Source organism: Engystomops pustulosus, chromosome 4 (assembly GCF_040894005.1).
Source record: "Engystomops pustulosus chromosome 4, aEngPut4.maternal, whole genome shotgun sequence".
In the NCBI taxonomy this organism is placed as follows: domain Eukaryota; kingdom Metazoa; phylum Chordata; class Amphibia; order Anura; family Leptodactylidae; genus Engystomops; species Engystomops pustulosus.
The window spans coordinates 176,967,598-176,987,241 of record NC_092414.1 but is presented as its reverse complement, the minus strand read 5'-3'; the positions used below and the strand labels follow the sequence as shown (position 1 = coordinate 176,987,241).

General features: G+C 43.1%; 1 protein-coding gene across 5 annotated transcripts in view; it reads left to right on the top strand.

The window, feature by feature from the left end:
• Positions 1-19,644, top strand: part of DENND4A (DENN domain containing 4A) — an 89,922-nt gene that overhangs the window by 54,533 nt on the left and 15,745 nt on the right. For 3 of the 5 annotated variants that reach the window (XM_072148681.1, XM_072148680.1, XM_072148682.1), the window contains exons 8-21: positions 2,573-2,631; positions 5,055-5,199; positions 7,232-7,407; positions 8,479-8,579; positions 10,089-10,307; positions 10,433-10,578; positions 11,083-11,121; positions 14,928-15,061; positions 16,644-16,773; positions 16,979-17,185; positions 18,525-18,653; positions 18,968-19,112; positions 19,205-19,333; positions 19,450-19,563. In XM_072148681.1, coding sequence (XP_072004782.1) covers positions 2,573-2,631; positions 5,055-5,199; positions 7,232-7,407; positions 8,479-8,579; positions 10,089-10,307; positions 10,433-10,578; positions 11,083-11,121; positions 14,928-15,061; positions 16,644-16,773; positions 16,979-17,185; positions 18,525-18,653; positions 18,968-19,112; positions 19,205-19,333; positions 19,450-19,563 — 1,873 coding nt within the window. The remainder of the gene's footprint in view (positions 1-2,572; positions 2,632-5,054; positions 5,200-7,231; positions 7,408-8,478; positions 8,580-10,088; positions 10,308-10,432; positions 10,579-11,082; positions 11,122-14,927; positions 15,062-16,643; positions 16,774-16,978; positions 17,186-18,524; positions 18,654-18,967; positions 19,113-19,204; positions 19,334-19,449; positions 19,564-19,644) is intronic. The other 2 variants (XM_072148685.1, XM_072148684.1) reach the window with 1 other exon arrangement.

Genomic DNA, 19,644 nt, shown 5'->3' with positions numbered 1-19,644 from the left:
GTCATCCAAAAAGGAAAAGTGTATTTAAAATCAATTGAAAGTTCCCTATTGCTCAGACACAGTCGCATGTTCACACTCGGCTCTGCTGCATGCGGTCGTTCACACTCGGCTCTGCTGCATGCGGTCGTTCACACTCGGCTCTGCTGCATGCGTTCGTTCACACTCGGCTCTGCTGCATGCGTTCGTTCACACTCGGCTCTGCTGCATGCGTTCGTTCACACTCGGCTCTGCTGCATGCGTTCGTTCACACTCGGCTCTGCTGCATGCGTTCGTTCACACTCTGCTCTGCTGCATGCGTTCACACTCGGCTCTGCTGCATGCGTTCGTTCACACTCGGCTCTGCTGCATGCGTTCGTTCACACTCGGCTCTGCTGCATGCGTTCGTTCCCACTCGGCTCTGCTGCATGCGTTCGTTCCCACTCGGCTCTGCTGCATGCGTTCGTTCCCACTCGGCTCTGCTGCATGCGTTCGTTCCCACTCGGCTCTGCTGCATGCGTTCGTTCACACTCGGCTCTGCTGCATGCGTTCGTTCACACTCTGCTCTGCTGCATGCGTTCACACTCGGCTCTGCTGCATGCGTTCGTTCACACTCGGCTCTGCTGCATGCGTTCGTTCACACTCGGCTCTGCTGCATGCGTTCGTTCACACTCGGCTCTGCTGCATGCGTTCGTTCACACTCGGCTCTGCTGCATGCGTTCGTTCACACTCGGCTCTGCTGCATGCGTTCGTTCACACTCGGCTCTGCTGCATGCGTTCGTTCACACTCGGCTCTGCTGCATGCGTTCGTTCACACTCGGCTCTGCTGCATGCGTTCACACTCGGCTCTGCTGCATGCGTTCGTTCACACTCGGCTCTGCTGCATGCGTTCGTTCACACTCGGCTCTGCTACATGCGTTCGTTCACACTCGGCTCTGCTGCATGCGTTCGTTCACACTCGGCTCTGCTGCATGCGTTCGTTCACACTCGGCTCTGCTGCATGCGTTCGTTCACACTCGGCTCTGCTGCATGCGTTCGTTCACATACATAGCATGTGATCAGTGGCATGTTTCCTACATGCATTACACTAGGTCCTGCTGTAATATTCATGCCAGGAGAGGTAGAGCAGTGCAGACGCTCTGTTCTCTCTCGGGGAATGGGGGAAATGCCGATCTCCAGGACAGCGGTAAGGAGGGTCTGGCAGTGCTGAAATCTCCTTACATTTGGACGATAAGACACAGGCACTTTTTATGTGTCAGACCGAAAAGACTAATATGTACAGACAATCCATGGACTCTCCTTACATGATCGCTTAATAAATAAATGTAGTCGATAAATGATTAAATATGAACTCATTTATTACTAACAATAGATAAATAATTGTACTATCCATAGAGTTAGAAGATAAGAAGAACAATGTATGTGGAGCTGTATCTTTCCTTCCTGCTGAGTGACTATGCTCGGCAGAGGCTATTGGAGGCAGTGGGGGAAGGCGGATGCAAAGTATTGCAACCACCACCCGACCTCCGCTGTGTATGCACTTTGGGAGGTCCCCAGTGATGTGACTGTCCGTGTAAGGACAATGACATTAACCATGAACATTGACAGTAGCCAATCACTGACGGTGTTCCCTTCTCCTCCCGCTTTCATAGGGGAGGAACAGCAAGACTTATCCCATACTTATGTATTATTACAAGCAAGGTGTGAACCTGCCACAAGAGAAAAGTGTCTGATCAGCAGAGAACCCTGACTGATCACGGGTCCTAAGTCAAAAATAAAGAATATATCTGCACCCTGTACTTCACTATACAATTAAATGCAGTGTCTTGCTAGACTGGAGGGCTCGGGATCTCTAATGTTGGGATCTGTAAGAACCCCAGCAGTCAGACAAAACAACAATCAGATCCTCTTGCTATTGGGGAGCACCCCTTTACAAAATATCTACCATCAGATTGACAGCAGACTAGTCCTACACATAAGCTCCTTCGGGATTACTTTTCGTGGAATTTCTTTTATCAAAATCCTTAAAGGAGACATTTGTATAAAATAGTCATGCAAAATTATGCTAATTAGTCTTAAGCATTCTGGATCACGTCATCAGAGCACATCATCTTCTAATTTATTTACTCTTCCTCACTCGTCCAGTCCCGGTTTGTTCTGATGTCGGGGACCAGATGGGACTGGATGAAAGAGGGGGAGTGAATAAGCCAAGGTGCTCCGGAGCACCCCAGACTAATTTGCATATTTTTGGGAAAAATTGTGTTGTTCAGGATTACAATAAAAGAAGTTCCGAGGAGATGAATTCCGGAGGAGCTTGTGACTAGGACTAGTCTTCCATCAGTCAATCTGATGGTAGATGTCCCCAAACATCTCAGTGATTGAGTCCCGAGGCAGCATTTTATTATATCTGGAAGATAAATGGAAGGGTTTCTAGGTTAGATCTCCCCAGGTTTGTTTTTGCTGTAGCTCTTCACGATGTTGCAATGATAATTCCAGTAATAAATGTCTGTTGTGCTTGGTGCTTTGTATCTTTCTCATGTAAATCCAAGCTCTTTTGCTTTGCTGATCAAACACAATGTGCTGTCTCCTCGAATAGCTGTCCCCGCACGATACCCTGATCCTGAGCCAACCTGTGTCCTCACCGCTTCCCCTGAGGTAAGTGCACATCACTCTGTGCCCGCGCAGACACATCCAGGTGCAGGAGACTAATGCGGATTAGCATTGCATAACACTGCGGCACCAGAGCTAATTGAATGTGATGGGTGCTGTCATGTGTCGGCCATGTTTTGTAAGCCTGCCGGCACAGTCAGAGTTTGGTTACTTTAGCAACCTCTTCCCCCGCAGTGCGACGTCTCTCCCCTTACACTGTGTCACAGGAGGCAGCGCTAGGACCAGCCGGGGACTGTAAGCCGCCCTTCATTAGAGAACCAGCCAAGAAATGAAAGGACAGTGATTTGTCACTCTCCTCTGCTGCATAATAGCTGTAACATTTACATTTAATTGCTGGGAAATTAATTAGTGTTGAATAATTATCTTTTTTTTTTTATTATTATTTGTTCTGGTAGCTCGTCGTTCCAAGCAGGGTCTCACGACCTTCACTGGCCGCGTACAGACCTCCTGTTTAATTACTCTTTAGCTGCAGTCACTATTGTTATAGCCTCCAAAGCCATGTGAAAATGCTTAAGAAAAGTCACTTTTTGCCTCAGATGAGTCAAGTTTAGAGGCTTCACGGGTGGTGTCATTCACATGTGCCTATCTTCTTTTCTAGAAGACATGCTTTTTATTTCTTCATATTAAAGATAACAATATCAGCTTTCAGATCACATGGGGAAAGTAGGTCTGCGATCTATAAAACCAGAGATACAGGCAGTTAAATACATAAATAAGCTGAAGACAGTGATTCAATTGTCTATAGCAGAGCTGTGTGTTAAAGAAAGGATGTAGCAGAGCTGTGTGTGTGTAACGGTGTAGAAGAGCTGTGTGTGTGTAACGGTGTAGAAGAGCTGTGTGTGTGTAACGGTGTAGAAGAGCTGTGTGTGTGTAACGGTGTAGAAGAGCTGTTTGTGAATGAACGGATGTAACAAGCCGTGTTGTGAATCTGTGTAGCAGAGCTGTGCATGAGTGTATGGATGTAACAGGCTGTGTGTGAATAAGTATAGCAGAGCTATGTGTGTGAATAAATGGATACAACAGACTGCGTGTGAGTGTATGGATGTAGCAGAGCTGTGTGTGTTGTGCTTGTGTGTGACCAACGGGGAGATTTTGCAGGAGATTTTTTTATATGTAAATGTAAGACTTCATGTAGAAGAGTGAATTCTACAAAGGACATTTCATCCCCTACCTGAGGGTGCTGCTACTTTAGTGGGATAAAAATATAGTAACCAGGTTCCCTTTAAGCAAATATGGTACTAAAGGAAAAACTAGACTTTAACCTGGCTGGAATATTGTGTAACAAATTGTCTTAGTTCTAATGTCACACTATTAACTTGTTATCAGTCGCTGGAGTATGTATAGTTGGCACTACATGATACAGGGACAGTTCATCTCTCATTATATACCTTGTGACTTAAAAAATATGCGAATACATCAGACACAATCTCATGAGTCCCATGTATTCATGAGCAGAGTGCTCCCTCTTCCTTGATAATCATAATGGGACATTTTCACATTTGAATGCTATAAGTTGTGCTATATATGAGGGTGAGCTACTACATTACACCTAAAAGTAATAAATATGGTCACGTTGTGACTATAGGGAACAAAAAATCAGCCGTCCCAGATCTCCATGAGACCACATGTACTTAAAGGACACCTGTCATCAGGTCTGTGTCACTTGTCCTGTCACTACTACCTGTTGGAGCAGCTCACACGGATCCCATCCCAGACATTATCTAGTTATTTCATACATTATTCATTGTAAAATCATCTATTCTTTATTATGTAAATGAGGCTGGTCACATGGTCAGAGGCAGTGAGGTCACCCCTGTTACCCCTCCCCTCTCCTCCCCCTGCTCATGTCTGTGTGTAATGTATAGTAAAGCATGGCTAGTGTGTGTGCTGCATCTGCTGACATGCTGCATCCTCCTAATACACATGTGAGACAAGTACCTGCCATGTTCTGCTATAAGATGGCTGCAGCCTGGAGCTGTTGTATCTCTCCTATACACACACACACACACAGACTGCAGGGACTGCCAGCACCAGGAAGCACATCATTATACAGGCTGTCAGTCAAGCACTGGGGGTGTGGCTGTACCTCCCACTCATGAATAAGGTGGACAGCTTGAATATGCTAATGCTTCATTGGACATTTCACAGGTCATTTGCATACAGCATTAGGACCTCATTGCTTAGGTTTACAGGCATGTAGAGGGACAATGAAGGGATAGAGCCAATGCTCTCTAATGGCAGTTTGGGAAAATATATTTAGTTTAGGGGGTTATTTTGCCTGACGGGTTCTCTTTTACTTCTGTGCAACACACAATGTAACATTAGCCAAAGTGGCTGTGGATGGCGTAGCATGTGGCTTTTTTTATTGCATATTGTGCCTCCTTATATCTTTATGTTGTCCTTAACAGTGGAGGGAGGTTTTCTACACTACTGCAGAATCTGGGCCCTGAGAATGCAGTCACTCTCCTGGTCTTCGCTGTCACAGAACACAAGATTCTCATCCATTCCTTACGGCCGTCTGTTCTCACCAGTGTGACTGAAGCTTTGGTGTCTGTAAGTGGCTTTTACCCAAATACCATTAAAAAAAATTTCCATTTCAGTAAGAAAGAAAAAAAAGATCTTGGTGTTCATCCTGAGGTTTATGCTTAGACTTAAAAGGAACCCGTCAGTAGAAATTGACCTAATAAACCACTACCAGTATGTTGTCAAGCAGCTGAACACCTTCCAGATCATGTTTCTTTCACGACCCAGTGTAGTGAAATCATCCATTGGTTTTATAAAGTCAAGGAGGAGGAGAGTTTAACACTGAAGTCGAGCTCTGGACGCCTCCTCCTCATCATGCATCAGACCTCAGGAGATCTGGTTAGTGAGGTCTCTGGATGCAGGGCCATTCATTACAGTGATAGGAACTTTCTGAGAAAGAGAGAGCTTGACTTCAGTCTTAAAATATCCACCTCCATGACTTTATACAATCAGTTTACATCTCACTTCAAAGTAAAAGTCAAGAAGGTGGATATTTTAAGACTGAAGTCAAGTTCTCTCTTTCTCAGAAAGTTCCTATCACTGTAATGAATGGCCCTGCATCCAGAGACCTCTCTAACCAGATCTCCTGAAGTCTGATGAATGATGTCAGTCACAGAGAAGGAGGCGTTCAGAGCTTCCAACCTCGACTTCAGTGTTAAACTCTCCTCCTCCTTGACTTTATAAAACCAATTTACTTCTCAGTTCAAAGTAGATTTTCTGGATGATTTCACTACACTGGGTCGTGAAAGAAATAATAACTAGAAGGGTTTGCGCTGATTGACAATAATCTGGTAGTGGTTTATTAGGTCAATTGCTGATGACAGGTTCCCTTTAAGAAAAATACTAGTCCGGAGCTATTGGGAGGCCCCGATGACAACATGACCCGTTCTGTCTGTCATTTCCATCGTTGTCTTAAATAAAGCACCAAAAATATTATACTGACAAAGCTCAAATTTGACAATCTATCGCCCTTTACCTTTTAGATACATTTGACATCTAATCAAGGAAACACTATATGGTGGTCCCATTTAATGGACCGGACATTTGTGCATGGTGGGAGCCAAAGCATCATAGTTGTATGTGATGCAAGGAGATCCCTGCATTCCCACTGGACTTCTGGGCAGTAATGTAATCTTGTATCTAGTAAGACGCGGCGAGGATGCAGGGACTCCTCTCATCACACATATCTATGATGCTTGGAATTCTGTCCCCATAGCAGTGCTGGGTACGTGAAATGTGGTCATCATATAGTCTATGTGTCATATTAGTTAGTGACAGTCATAACAATCCATGAGAAGGACACTACTGACTTTCCATGACCTGTGTAACAATTCTGCTAGTCCTATCTACATGCAGAGCAGATCCTGGCTTCTCTTTTATGTGTATTGCTTTAGCTGTGCAAGGTTTTTCGCATCCTTGTTCCAGCACCCTATGCCAGTGTAAGTATCTTTCTATTGTGCATCTCCTGATCCCACAGGTATTTCCTGCAATGCTTGCACGGTTATGTTAGAAGCAGATTGAGACGCTCCGCGGCTCATTTACATGGCATTAACTGGCTGCTCTCGGGCTCCTGTTACTGGACTCCATCCAAATGGCGTATTCCTGAGCCAGCCTGTAAAGTATGCGTGAACGAGGCATATGGCGGAGGAGCTTATCGGTGCTTCGCTGTTCTACTTCTCATGCCGGAGCATATTGCAGAGAGTTCATAGAATTCACAGCCAGTTCCTGTGAGCCAGAATAATATCCACTGCTTAAAACCTGTAACCGTGACATATTGTCATGTGCCCGGGAACAGGGAGTGTTCATTTACACAGGGTATATGAGGCGATCACAGCTAACCTTTTCAGGATGGGTTTTACTTTGTGCAAAATTAAATCTTTTTAGGTTACATTTACACCTCCATATTTTTTTTTTTAAATATGCTCAGGAAAGCTCCTGGCGTGTACGCTGAATGTATCCATAGACATATACTGGCAGCTGAAGAAGTCTGGACTATGAATATTTGTCTTCTATACAACATTAATAACTTAAATAACATTTTTCTTTCTTTATTTTCCCAAAGATGATCTTCCCCTTCCATTGGCCATGCCCCTATATTCCTCTCTGCCCTTTGGCCCTGGCGGACGTGCTGAGTGCCCCATGTCCTTTCATTGTGGGAATTGATTCTCGCTATTTTGATTTGTATGAGCCCCCTCCGGATGTGAGCTGCGTTGACCTAGATACCAACACCATCTCTCAGTAAGTTTTCCTTCATTATTCTACCACGGCAGGAGATTGTTATGTTATTTCCCATACATTAAACCCTCCAGCATGAGTTGGATTCATATACTGAGGAGTGTGCATGGGGCCAGGAAGGATTACTTATTCATTTATGGGGGTTAAGCTGCAACAACCTGCACTCCTGGTCCAAAAATGCAGAATCTGTAACGGGGTCTCCAGTCTAATAGGTATACTGTAATATGTGTTACTGGTCTTTCCTGTAAGGTTGCGCTCATACATTTTGGTTGAATTGCATTTTGAGAAGCAGTTCAAGCTCATGGGGCAGGAGCTACTCCCAGACGCTGATGCGTTTAGACCTTAACTCTTGCATTTGGGAACTGGCAACACATATTTTGTCTATTTTTAACTCCATCTCAATGGGAATAAATTGCATTTAAAAATGCAATGGGCTCTGGTGTTCAGCTTAAAATGGTGAGAAATCAATGGACCTAGCAGCAATTTAGAAACATCTAAGGCTCAGTTCATACCCGCGTCAGGGGTTTCCATTACACTCTCCTTTTTTAGGGGTGCGTAACGGAACAAGAAACGGAATGTGAACAGTAAGTCTCCATTTACCTTCTGTTCGCCAGTGACTTCGATGTCTGGCAGGTTGCCTTCCATTTCACTTCCAATATAACAGCAGACAAAAAATAGCTATTTTTCTGCTATTTCATAACTGAAGGGGAAACAGACGAACGCAGGTGTGAACTGTGCCTAAACTGGAAGGGCGCGACAGGAAGATTCACCAAATTTATATAAAGTCTTATCCTTACCATTTTGTCATTGTGTCATTTTGTTCTACAATTACTTTGTGTGATTTTCTGCTGTTTAATTTATTATGCACCAAAAACAAAGTTGCAAATTTTTTTTGTGCAAATATGACCACCACAAAAACAGACATAAATAACTTCTAGGATTTACAACCTGCCTATATCTTTATGATGTATTTGTATTGTTTATTTTGTAGGTTTTAGGATGTTTTTGTCTTCTGATATAGAAATACCGTAGCATTTATGTCTGTGATTTATCATTGGATCTCTAATTCTACAGATCGGAGTGTAAGAGAAATGTCAGCTGGAAGATTCTTCCTAAGAAGGCCTGCAAGAACCTCCTGAATACCCTCAGCAACCTGTATCAGCAACTGGCAGAGTGTAAGCATATAGAATATGTTGTCTATGCTGTCTGTAAGGCCGCATATACATGATGCACTTGAATTGCGTCCTGGAATGTGTGTTTGCCCGTTTTTACATTGCAGAACTCGCATTGCTACTTCACAAACGCAGGCGTTTAGCTCTTAACGCGTCTGTCTTCAGGGAATGAGATGCATTTCAAACACATTGGGGCACATTTACTTCCTCTGTCCTGCCGCGATCTCCGTTGTGTGTTGTCCGACGATCATGGACTCCGGCGCAATTCACTAAGATTGTGCGGCCGATTTCCTGCTTGTGTGTCTTCCCCGCTCAGTTATGCAGGAGTTCACCTTCTTCTTCCTGGTGCATGAAAGTGTATGTCTTGCGACACAATTTAAATGTTAAATCCAGCGCTCAGTCCAAATCCGAGCATGTAGATGGCCTGAAGTCACTATGGAGAGCAGTTCTGTTCTAGAATGGGATATATTCACAATATGCAACTTCTTCTCCTTCCTCCAACCACTGAGGGTAAGTTATTACCAATTCTGGTAATGAGGGGAAAGGTGGAGGGAGAAAAAGCAAAGCTGCATATCATGAATACATATGTCTTCCCTCCATTGATTATCTGATTCATTATATTCCTACACAACTATTACTAGCTAAGTGTGGGAAAGACATGGGTCTTTCACTGTAAACCTCGATACGCACTACTGTTCACCAGCAGCGTTGTTCATCACTACCGATCTCTTTGTATACAAAGGCCGTTAGACCACCGCTTGACTATTTCCTGAAACGGTGCATGATTGTGGTCCAGATGCCACCACTGGTCTCTGTATGCCAACAGAGACCTAGCAGTGACAGGTGGTGCTGTGCGTATACAGGAGCAGAGAAGAGGCGAGTTTCAGGTTTATTATTTTTACAGCCGCCCTCAGCCATATACAATTTTATTCCCAGACCCTTTGATACACAAGGTCCCGTTGTATTCTCTTATCACTCACTCTTAAAGGAAATCTACCACCAGGATGAAGGATTGTAAACCAAGCACACTGACATATTGGTGTGTCCCCCCTCTAGCTGGATCAGCTCTTCTTTACACTTCTTATGCCCTTGTTTTTAATAAAAAAAGGCTTTTAAAATTATGCAAATGAGCCTGAGGGGCTACATGCTCCATAGGTGTTAAAGGAGCCTGGAGCCCCTTTGGCTCATTTGCATTATCTCTAAAGCCTTTCTTCCTAAAAACAAGGGCATAAGAAGCATAAAGAAGAGCAGATCCTGCCAAAGAGGGCACACACCAATATGTCAGTGTGCTTGCTTTACAATCCTTCATCCTGGTGGTAGATGTCCTTTAAACACCAAACAGCACATCAGTTGTGCTTTATTTTCCCTAATAGGTGAGCAGCCCCATCCCTTTACATAGAGCAGCACAGTGCTCACATCTACTGTACATCATCGTCTTATGTGGCTTCCTTGTCTCATTTACATTGGAGTGATTTGAGTGGATCAATAAATTTATATTTTTTCGCTTCTTAGTACAGCAAAGACCCAGAGAGGATGCTCTGCTTGAACTGGCTATGAACGACTATGACTTCAATTCGGGAAAGCGACTCCATCAGCTGGATATGGAGATCCAGGAAGCCTTTCTATGCTTCATGGCGTCCATTTTGAAGGGCTACAGAGCCTATCTCCGACCAATTACCCAGGCCCCCTCTGAGACGGCCACAGATGCCAGCTCCCTTTTTGAGCTCCAAGGTAACAATGTACATCACACTTATGGTTGCTGTATGGCTCTTTAAACAAATGCAAGTGCCCTCACAAGTGCTTGGGGTGAGTCCAGTCTAAGGGATAGCATTATCATCTGTTCTGTTCTTTATTAGGTTTTCTAAAGAGCCGGGACCGTTCCCATCACAAGTTCTACAACATGATGACCAAAACCCAGATGTTCATCCGTTTCATTGAGGAGTGCTCATTTGTTAGTGATAAGGACGCCAGCCTGGCCTTCTTTGATGACTGTGTGGAGAAGGTAAGTGATGGAGATTCACTAAAGCTTACCGTTTTTGGAGTATTTTTTTTTATTTTTTTTCAATTAAAAATGAGAATGGAGTTGCATGAGCATTAGTGTAATTGTAGAGTATTCCCTGGTTATTAAAAATGGGACAAACCTTAAGATTAGCCATGAGTATGAGATCGATGGAGGGTCCGACATGTAGGACTTCTGTGTATCATCCGGTTTAAAGGTCCACACTGCATCCTCCTTATTGTTTACCAGCTCTGTACATTGGGAATGAGCTACAATATGAGGCTAATACTGTGTTATCCATAGAGAGCAGAAGAAGAGAAGAAATCTATATATTTGATGGCAGGCACTTGCCATTAATTTTCCCCAAATTTAGTGCCAAAATCACATTTCTATATAGCAAGTTTAATTTTTCAGCAGATATGAGAGGAGACACATGTTTTATGAAATGTTGGCACGCTGCAGCACGGGGCTACTTTCTGATATTTGCTTTGCTCTTTCATTAACAAGCTGTTCTCAGAGAGGAATTGTGCAGAGAAAGGGGTCAAGGTAAGCGGACCTTGTGCATTTGGGTTTGGTACACTAGATAATTACCGTGCTTCAATCCATTCACCCCCCACCCCCACCCCATTTGTATTACACACTGTATAGTTTTTTCTTTTTTTCCTTAACATTAAAAAAACAATATACTTTAGATCATCTTTACATGCAGTGTTAGGTGTCGTCCATATAGTTAACGCTAACTATTAAAATAAACTATTATGTTCTGTTGTATTTTAATGCAAAAAAGCAGTAATCGCATCTTAAGCATGTGTGACTTGCGTTGCTGTTTGGCTGTTTATCCTCTTTAAAGGGAACATGTAAGTCACAGGTCCTTGTGGGCTGGTGGTTTCGTGTCCCAAACGTCCTGTAGGTTTTTTTTATTTTTTAAGTGGATGTGTATATTTTTTTTCTTTAAAAAGCCCCTTTAAAGTTGCCTCCCATTTCCTTCGGCGTTGCGATTGGTGCCGTATCGCGAGAGGAGGTGCTGGTCAAATTAGACTTGCATCTAGGTAAGTATAAAAGTTTTTTTTTTTTCGTTTTTTTTTTTCTCCATCTACAGTCCTTATATGGGTTGATTTGGGACCCTTAACCACTAGTCCATTAGGACCCTAAGGTTACAGCTTACAGCTCCTCTCTAGAGGGGACCTGTCAGCAAAAATCTAGTTTTCATAGAAAGAGCTGACTTCTGCTCGCAATAGGTAGTCGGCAGCCCCCTATCCCCGATAGGTGGTGAGAGCTCTAGTGTCATCCACAAGCTATTATGCTTCTGTGGCTTATCCTGTTGGCTGATACACACACACACACGACCCCCTTTTTGTTATCAGTACTGGCCCATCCATGAGCAAGGGAAGTGTCTCAGACTACCAGCAACTGCAGTTGCCTCATCATATTCAGCATTTTAATTACTAGAAGTTATAAACATTACAGTTTGGGGCCGGCTGCATATGAATGTATGCAGCTGCATAGGATAGAGCTGGATGGTATTATCAGGGATATCATCCAACGAGAACTTGAGTACCAATCCTCCCGTCCCGGTCAGTAAATCCCACAGTCACCAGTGTATTGGTAGTCACAGCAGGACTCTTGGGGTTTCTCTAGGAGTCCTGGTTACATTGAATCATTTATCCATAAAAACAATTGAACCTGCTCACCAAGCCATTATCGATAAATCTGCATATAACTGAGGAAAACATAATATACCGGAGTCATATACAAGGATCCAGCAAATGACACTTGAAATTCTCTGTAAAACTTTCCAAAGTTTATTTCATATCCATAAAAATCTTGACATAGGGATAGATAGTGTCTAATAATCGCCGCCAATGCAATGCGTCCTTACTCATGGCTCCATAACTTCTGCGTATAAATCCTATGGATCCGCTTCCTTGATTTAGTGCACCTGATAATCGTTGTGTCAAGATCAATATGGATATAAAATAAACTTCGGGACATTTTAAAGAAATTTTCAAGTGCCCAATCATTTGTTTGTATATTACATTGAATCATTGGCCAACCATAGCACCTCCTCTTGTATCTATGGTATCTCTGTCTATAGATCATGCGGTGATACTGTATGTGCTCAGGGCTTCCCACGATGAAGTGTAGCTGACATATGTCATTTAATATTTATGGGACGCACAAAGTTAATTTATTGAACTCCCTTCAGTTGTAGGAGTGAGGTATATTGTCTCCGACAGAGACGTTTTAAGAGGATTAGTCCATGATGTTAGATTCCCTGAAAACTGGGTCACCCATCTGTCCTTCCGGCCAGAATTAATGCAGATTATATAATCCATAACTCTAAAAGTCTACAGTATAGAATACAGGAGAGCAGAACCAGCTGCAAATGATAGATTTTCTGCTGGGTTACTTCAGCTTTCAGAAAATCGGTATCCAGCCAGGTTATACATCTTCTGTATTACTATTACATCTTCATTTTATGCTCTGGCCGTCCATAATGAATCTTTGCCTTTAATCAGGGAAGTTTTTACAGCGAGAGAAAATCTATTCCAGAAATATAGAAGAGTGTCCTCCGTGACCTTCCTGGTATTCACCAGATTAAAAGAACGTGTTTGTAATCTACCCGCAATGCAGGGACGGGAGAGCAATTACCTGACCAGCCAAAAACATTCCCTTGGATAGTAGGGTACAGAGGAGGTACATTTTTGGCAGAGAGGTTTTGCTTTTTGTCCAATAACGTGGATTAAAGAGACTCCAGAAAACAAAGGCATCTTATATAAGAACTCTATTCAGATGTTCCTCTGTCGTTCCTCCTAGCAGTTTATTGATTAATGAATACAGGTGGTCCCCTACTTAAGAACACCCAACTTACAGACGACTCCTAGTTACAAACGGACCTCTGAATATTGGTAATTTATTGTACTTTAGCCCTAGGCTACAATGATCAGCTATAACAGTTATCAAAGGTGTCAGCAATGAAGCTTTAGTGTTAATCCTGGTTCTTATGACAACCCAACATTTTTAAACTCCAATTGTCACAGAGACCAAAAAAAATTGTCCGGAGTTAACAGTGAGAAAATATACCAGTCCCAACTTAAGTACAAATTGGACTTAAGAACAAACTTACAGACTTACTTCATATAAGTAACCCGGGGACTGCCTGTATCTGGGTCTCTGTTGTTTCCCCATATGGTCTAATACTGTCAAGTACTGAAAGTACAACACAATGTCCAGGAGGATGGTAACAGGTGTCACACTATTTATTTCTCCAATGGAGAAAGCTTCATAATATTTATTTCCTCGGCAGTGCATATATCACCTAAAATTAGTAGGGGAACAGACTGGTCCTCTTTGACCAGCCACAATGGGGGTCATTTACTAAGGGCCCGATTCGCGTTTTCCCGACGTGTTACCCGAATATTTCCGATTTGCGCCGATTGTACCTGAATTGCCCCGGGTTTTTGGCGCACGCGATCGGAATTTGGCGCATCGGCGCCGGTATGCACGCGACGGAAATCGGGGGGCGTGGCCGAACGAAAACCCGACGTATTCGGAAAAACCGCCGCATTTAAAAAAAAAATTGTGTCGCGAAAATTTCACTCACCTTCATCCTGGATAGGCCGGTGTATTTCGAGGCATTCCAGCGGACTTCAGCGCAGCAGCGCCACCTGGTGGACAGCGGAGGAACTGCTTTGATGAATCCCGGCCGGACCCGAATCCAGTGCAGAGAACGCGCCGCTGGATCGCGAACGGACCGGGTAAGTAAATCTGCCCCATTGTGTTCTGTTGGCTACACATTGCTATTTATTAAGAAATGGAACAACTGTTCTCTATTTTGGGCTCCTTTGTTCAGTATGAGAGGCCATTAGCGTGAATACCTTGGAAAACCCCTTAAAACTTTTAAAGGACTGTCCCAAGTTTTGAAGTTATGGATGGTGGAAACAAGGTGATCACTGAGGGTCCAACTTCTGGGATCCCCATTGATCAGGAGAATGGGCCCCCCGTAATATGGAGACTTAGGGTTCCTTTCTCTCTAATGGTTTTGAGCAGGTGTCCTCCCGCGTTATTCAATAGTATGAGAGTGACGGAGATAGCCGAGCGCTATGCTTGCCAGTCGGACCCTCGGATAATCTTTTTAAACTTATTTACAGGGGAAAATAACCATCACAACATTACAGATTTCCTTTTAAAGTTTGTCATACATACCTATGTGCTACAACAGACTACAAGCAATCCCTCTGATCACATTGTCCTGGTGCCACCCATCTGCCCTCCTGTATGGTGATAAGATGGGGGTCCAGGGGGGTGACATACAGTATACCAGTGACATAACCTTATCTTGTAACCTACAGGTGGATGTAGACAAGTCTGGAGATGTGCGTCTCATTGAGCTGGATGAGTCTCACAGAAGTGAGCACACGGTGTTTATTACACCCCCGGAGATCCCTCACTTACCTAACGGGGAGGAGCACCCAAAGAGATACAGGTAGGCACTGCATTCACAAAAATTGTCATTTTATCTAGTTTATTCTATAGCCCAATATTCAGTTCAAGTCATTGAACTTCTCTTCCCTGTTAATTTATATAAAAGTTAGTGTTTTATAGAGAGTTTAGGTAAAGATCTGGTATATTTTGGATCTCTGACATTCCTTATATCTGTTTTGTGTATTGCGGCATTCCCAAAATTCTTTCAACTTCCCATTGGCCAAGTGTAAATGCTTGGCTTATGTGACGTGACTTAAAAGATCACAAACATTTACCACAGACATAACTGATCTTCTATCAGACTGACGTGTCTGATGCATTTGCTTCATTTTGGCTGTAGATTCCTCTGAACACTTAGTAATTGCAGGACATGTAGCATCTGTCCACATGATTCACTTTTGTGTTCTTCATCAAAAACCTCAAAGCTCAACCTTATGGTTTATCAATAAAAATCTTTTTAGGGAAAGCGGCTCTGTCAACCATCTAGCCATATTTATCACTTCAATGGGGCTCATTTACTAAGAGTCGTGGATCGCACTTTCGTCGGACTGTGCACCTTTTTTCGGGGATTACACGGCTTGCACAGGTATTTAACAATTGTCTGCTTCAGGATTTTGCTGCACGCGATCCATTTTTGGCACAGCTGCGCTGACTTCCATGCGACTCAATTTAGGGGATGTGCGGTTGGACGATCCGACTGCTTCGGACTGAGCGCGGGATTTAACTTTCAAATTGTGTCACAAGCCCAAACACTTACCTGCACCATAAAATAGATGGTGAACTCTGGACCTGAGCGGGGAAGTGACACATGCAGGATTTCGGGCGCACGATCTTAGTGAATTGCAGCTCAGTGCATTGGAGTCGGACAATGCAAAGATGCTTTTTTTTTCAAACTCAAGCACCCCTTGCTTTTTTGATTTGCTGCCCTCCTCCACGCCAATTAATAATCCACATATGCAACATATTCTTAATTTATATCCACATGACATCTCCCTTATACTCCTTGGGTCAGTACCACCATGGAGATACCTAATTTCTGTATGTTTTAATACATTGTTCACAAATATTGTATTGGCTTCTAACTTTTTCATTCTGCCTGCCATTTTTAATATCATTTTGGGTTCAACCCTTTGATCACGTTTATTCATATTTCTAGGCGTGGCATACCTGACATTTGGATGTTACGCCGTTCAGCCGCATGGGATAATCATTAGCATAGTTTGTTACTATGGACATTTTGAGGTGCAGAGATAACCTAGCATGTTTATTACAACTAAAAGGTTTCTAAGGAGCAGCATATGCAATGTAGGAAAGCTGGGTGCTTGTCCAAAGAAGACTGATCGAATCTTGTGGAGATATGATCCAAAAAAGAAGTGCGAGGTAGCACTCCAGTCTTCATTATAGTGCTGCCTCACGCTTCTTTTTTTTGTAACATGTTTATTTATGACCCTGGGGTTCTGATTGCTCATACAATATGCTGCGGTCCAAGTGTATTACAGTATGTTGTGAATATTCTGCATGTGCCTTAACCCCTGAGATCTGATAATAAGACATCTGATTTATTGCCTATTTCTGATCTTCAGCTACAACGGTTTTCCTGTTCTGACATTGGACCTTTTTGACACTCCAGACGGGCTATTGAAAACACATCGCCTTTCCACTAAAGTTCCAGCACCCTGCAGTCCTTCTCCAATGTTCAGGAGAACTAAACAGGTATGTCGTCTTTACTTTTCATTTCAGTTCTTAAGTTTGGGGAGTGATAATGACCTAAAGTTATCAGGCGTCACTTCTCTAACTCCATTGGAAGCCTTGAAGGTCACTATTTTTAGAATAACTTGTGGGGATGTGGTTATCAGGACAATCGACCTATTGCTGGTGCAAGTCTGAAGAAGGTAACTCTGCTATGTCCCTTTTGTAGGAGATCAAGTCGGCGCATAAAATCGCAAAGCAGTATGCGTCCATCCCCCAGATGTGGTCCAGATGTCTGTTAAAGCATTGCTACGGCCTGTGGTTTATATGCCTGCCTGCCTATGTCAAGGTCTGTCATTCCAAAGTCCGAGCCCTGCGTACCGCTTACGACATCCTGCGCAAGATGCAGGCCAAGAAAATCGACTCTCCTGATGAGGTAACGGATGTATGAATTTAAAAAAAAAATAAAAATGTATCACTTAGTTAATGTAGTTTTGAATAGTAGTTACATTTCAAAAATCTTTTAAGGGGATGTGACATTATTTATGGTCCTATCTACAAGATCCCTTTATTATGCTTAATCCCCCTCTGCAATGGAATAATGGAAATTTGCACGTTCCCTGATCTGCTTTGGGCTTCCGGTATTCGCTGGAAGTCCTAAAGAGGTCCGTGCAGGAGCTACATCCAACAGCGTTGCCAAAGCTCACAGAGCAGATCAGGGGAACTCACAATCACCCAATTATATATTTATAAAGATTAATAATGAGATAACCCTTTTGAGTACGGTGTGGTTGAGGGAGAACATGGCCATACCCATTATATAGCCACAGGTTTTTCTAGAAGCTTGACAGACACATGCACACCTGGCTCAACAGAACATGTGTTCTCAATAAGGAAGGGGCAGAAAGCCGCTTCCAGACAAGTCAACCAATCGTGTTGGAATCGGCAAGTTTTGTTGATTTACATCATGCAAATCTGCACTATGTACTGGAAAATCCCATGCTCAAATTTTAACCGCCTTACTTTACAGTTTTACTCAGTTATTGCTGTTTTAGCTCCTATAACTCAGTGATGGTCAGTGTAAGATTCGATAGTTTGAGTGGGGACTCTTAAAGCAGACACATTATGATCCCTCTGAGATGCTGTGAGCTGACAATGTGCTTAGATTATCAGGGTACAGGTTTATCTACACTTTCATTTAGCTTTTGAACATTCACTAGTTTCTGACATAGAACAAGAGAGATGATGAGATCCATGAAATGGATATAAAACACAATGTCACTCTCAGCTCTGCTACATCTCTACTATAACACACAGTAAACACTGCTATACCTCCTTCCCCAAAAGATCTTATCTTATATGCAGTTTGTAGAGTAAGTCTGTGCACACTGCTGCTTTCTGGCAGGAAGTGTTTCAGTGTCGGAGCAGGTCCTGTAATGCAGGAGGAGGGGCAGGATGCAGAAATCAAACTGCAGCATGCAGACATGAGAAGCTATTCAGAAGAAGAATGACCCAACCATAGTCAGAAGATTTATAGTCGGATCCTGGGGCAACCAAAATTGTGTACAGCAGGACTGATAGAGACAGGTTAGAATTATATCTGAGAAATGCTGTATTTTTTCTAATAACAATGAATTTGAGAATGTGTAATATCATTATCCTGAGTACATTCAGGAATCTTGTCTTCGTGGGAATGCTCCTGTAACCCCTCTAAGTCTTTTAAACAGCTACACCAAGTGGAACATACTATATGTGATAGTATTTGTCTCTCCTAGGTGTGCTATCGCGTCCTCATGCAGCTGTGTGGTCAGTACGGTCAGCCTGTTCTTGCTGTAAAGGTTTTATTTGAAATGAAGAAAGCAGGAGTGCAGCCCAATGCCATCACCTATGGATACTACAATAAAGTAAGTACAGGAATAATGATTATAAAGAGGAGATGGTGTGTAAATTTATGTACCTTATATCTATATTCATATGGATGGTATTCTGCTCAACTTTTTCGCTTGTACATTTGGTACTCGGATAAAAATTATTGTCAAAGTAATGGTGGTGCGGCTGCCCATCTGGAGGTGCGAAACAAGAATGTCAAGGTGAATATAGTGCACAAATTTCATCTTGGAGGACCTGGTGTTTTTTCTGAATAAGTTCTTGTAGGACATATCAGGTTTCGGTATATTTCCAGTTGTCTATGCTGGTAACAGTTTTCATCCTTCTTCAGGCTGTTTTGGAAAGTGTGTGGCCCTCTGGGAACCGAGGAGGTTATTTCCTGTGGATAAAGGTCAGGAATGTTCTTCATGGTGTGGCCCAGTTTAAGAGAGCCCTGAAGAAGCCTCAGTCCTCAGCCCCACACGCTACTCCCTCAGGTACGTCCGAGCACTAACTACACATATTAACGTCACAGGAGTCATAAATCCAGGCTGTAACCCCTTTTTCCCCCTCCATATGTCCTCTTCAGATGGCAGCGATCTGGACGCAGTTAGTCACGGCAGTATGGACAGTTCTATAGACATGAATACCGTAGATCAGCCATCATTCACTACCGATGTCACCAGCACCGACCCAGCAGATGACAGATCCAGCACAGGTCTGTAGTGGGGGACCATGGTCACTGTGTCTTCCCCTGACATTGGAGATGTACACTAATAGCTAAATAAATCTAGACTAAACTCAATCTAGACTAAACAACAGCTGATTCTTTAGGTGGCCAGTCTGATCTGGGATACAGCTCCTTATCCAAGGAAGAGGTCCGCAGAGGAGCCGTGCACGATATTCAAGAAGAACAGGAAGACTCCAGAGGGAGCGACTCAAGCTCATGTATGTCCACACATAACTTCTACAAATAATTGGATGGATTAGTAAAACATGGCTGCTTTCTTCATGCTTCAGTAGTTAGTC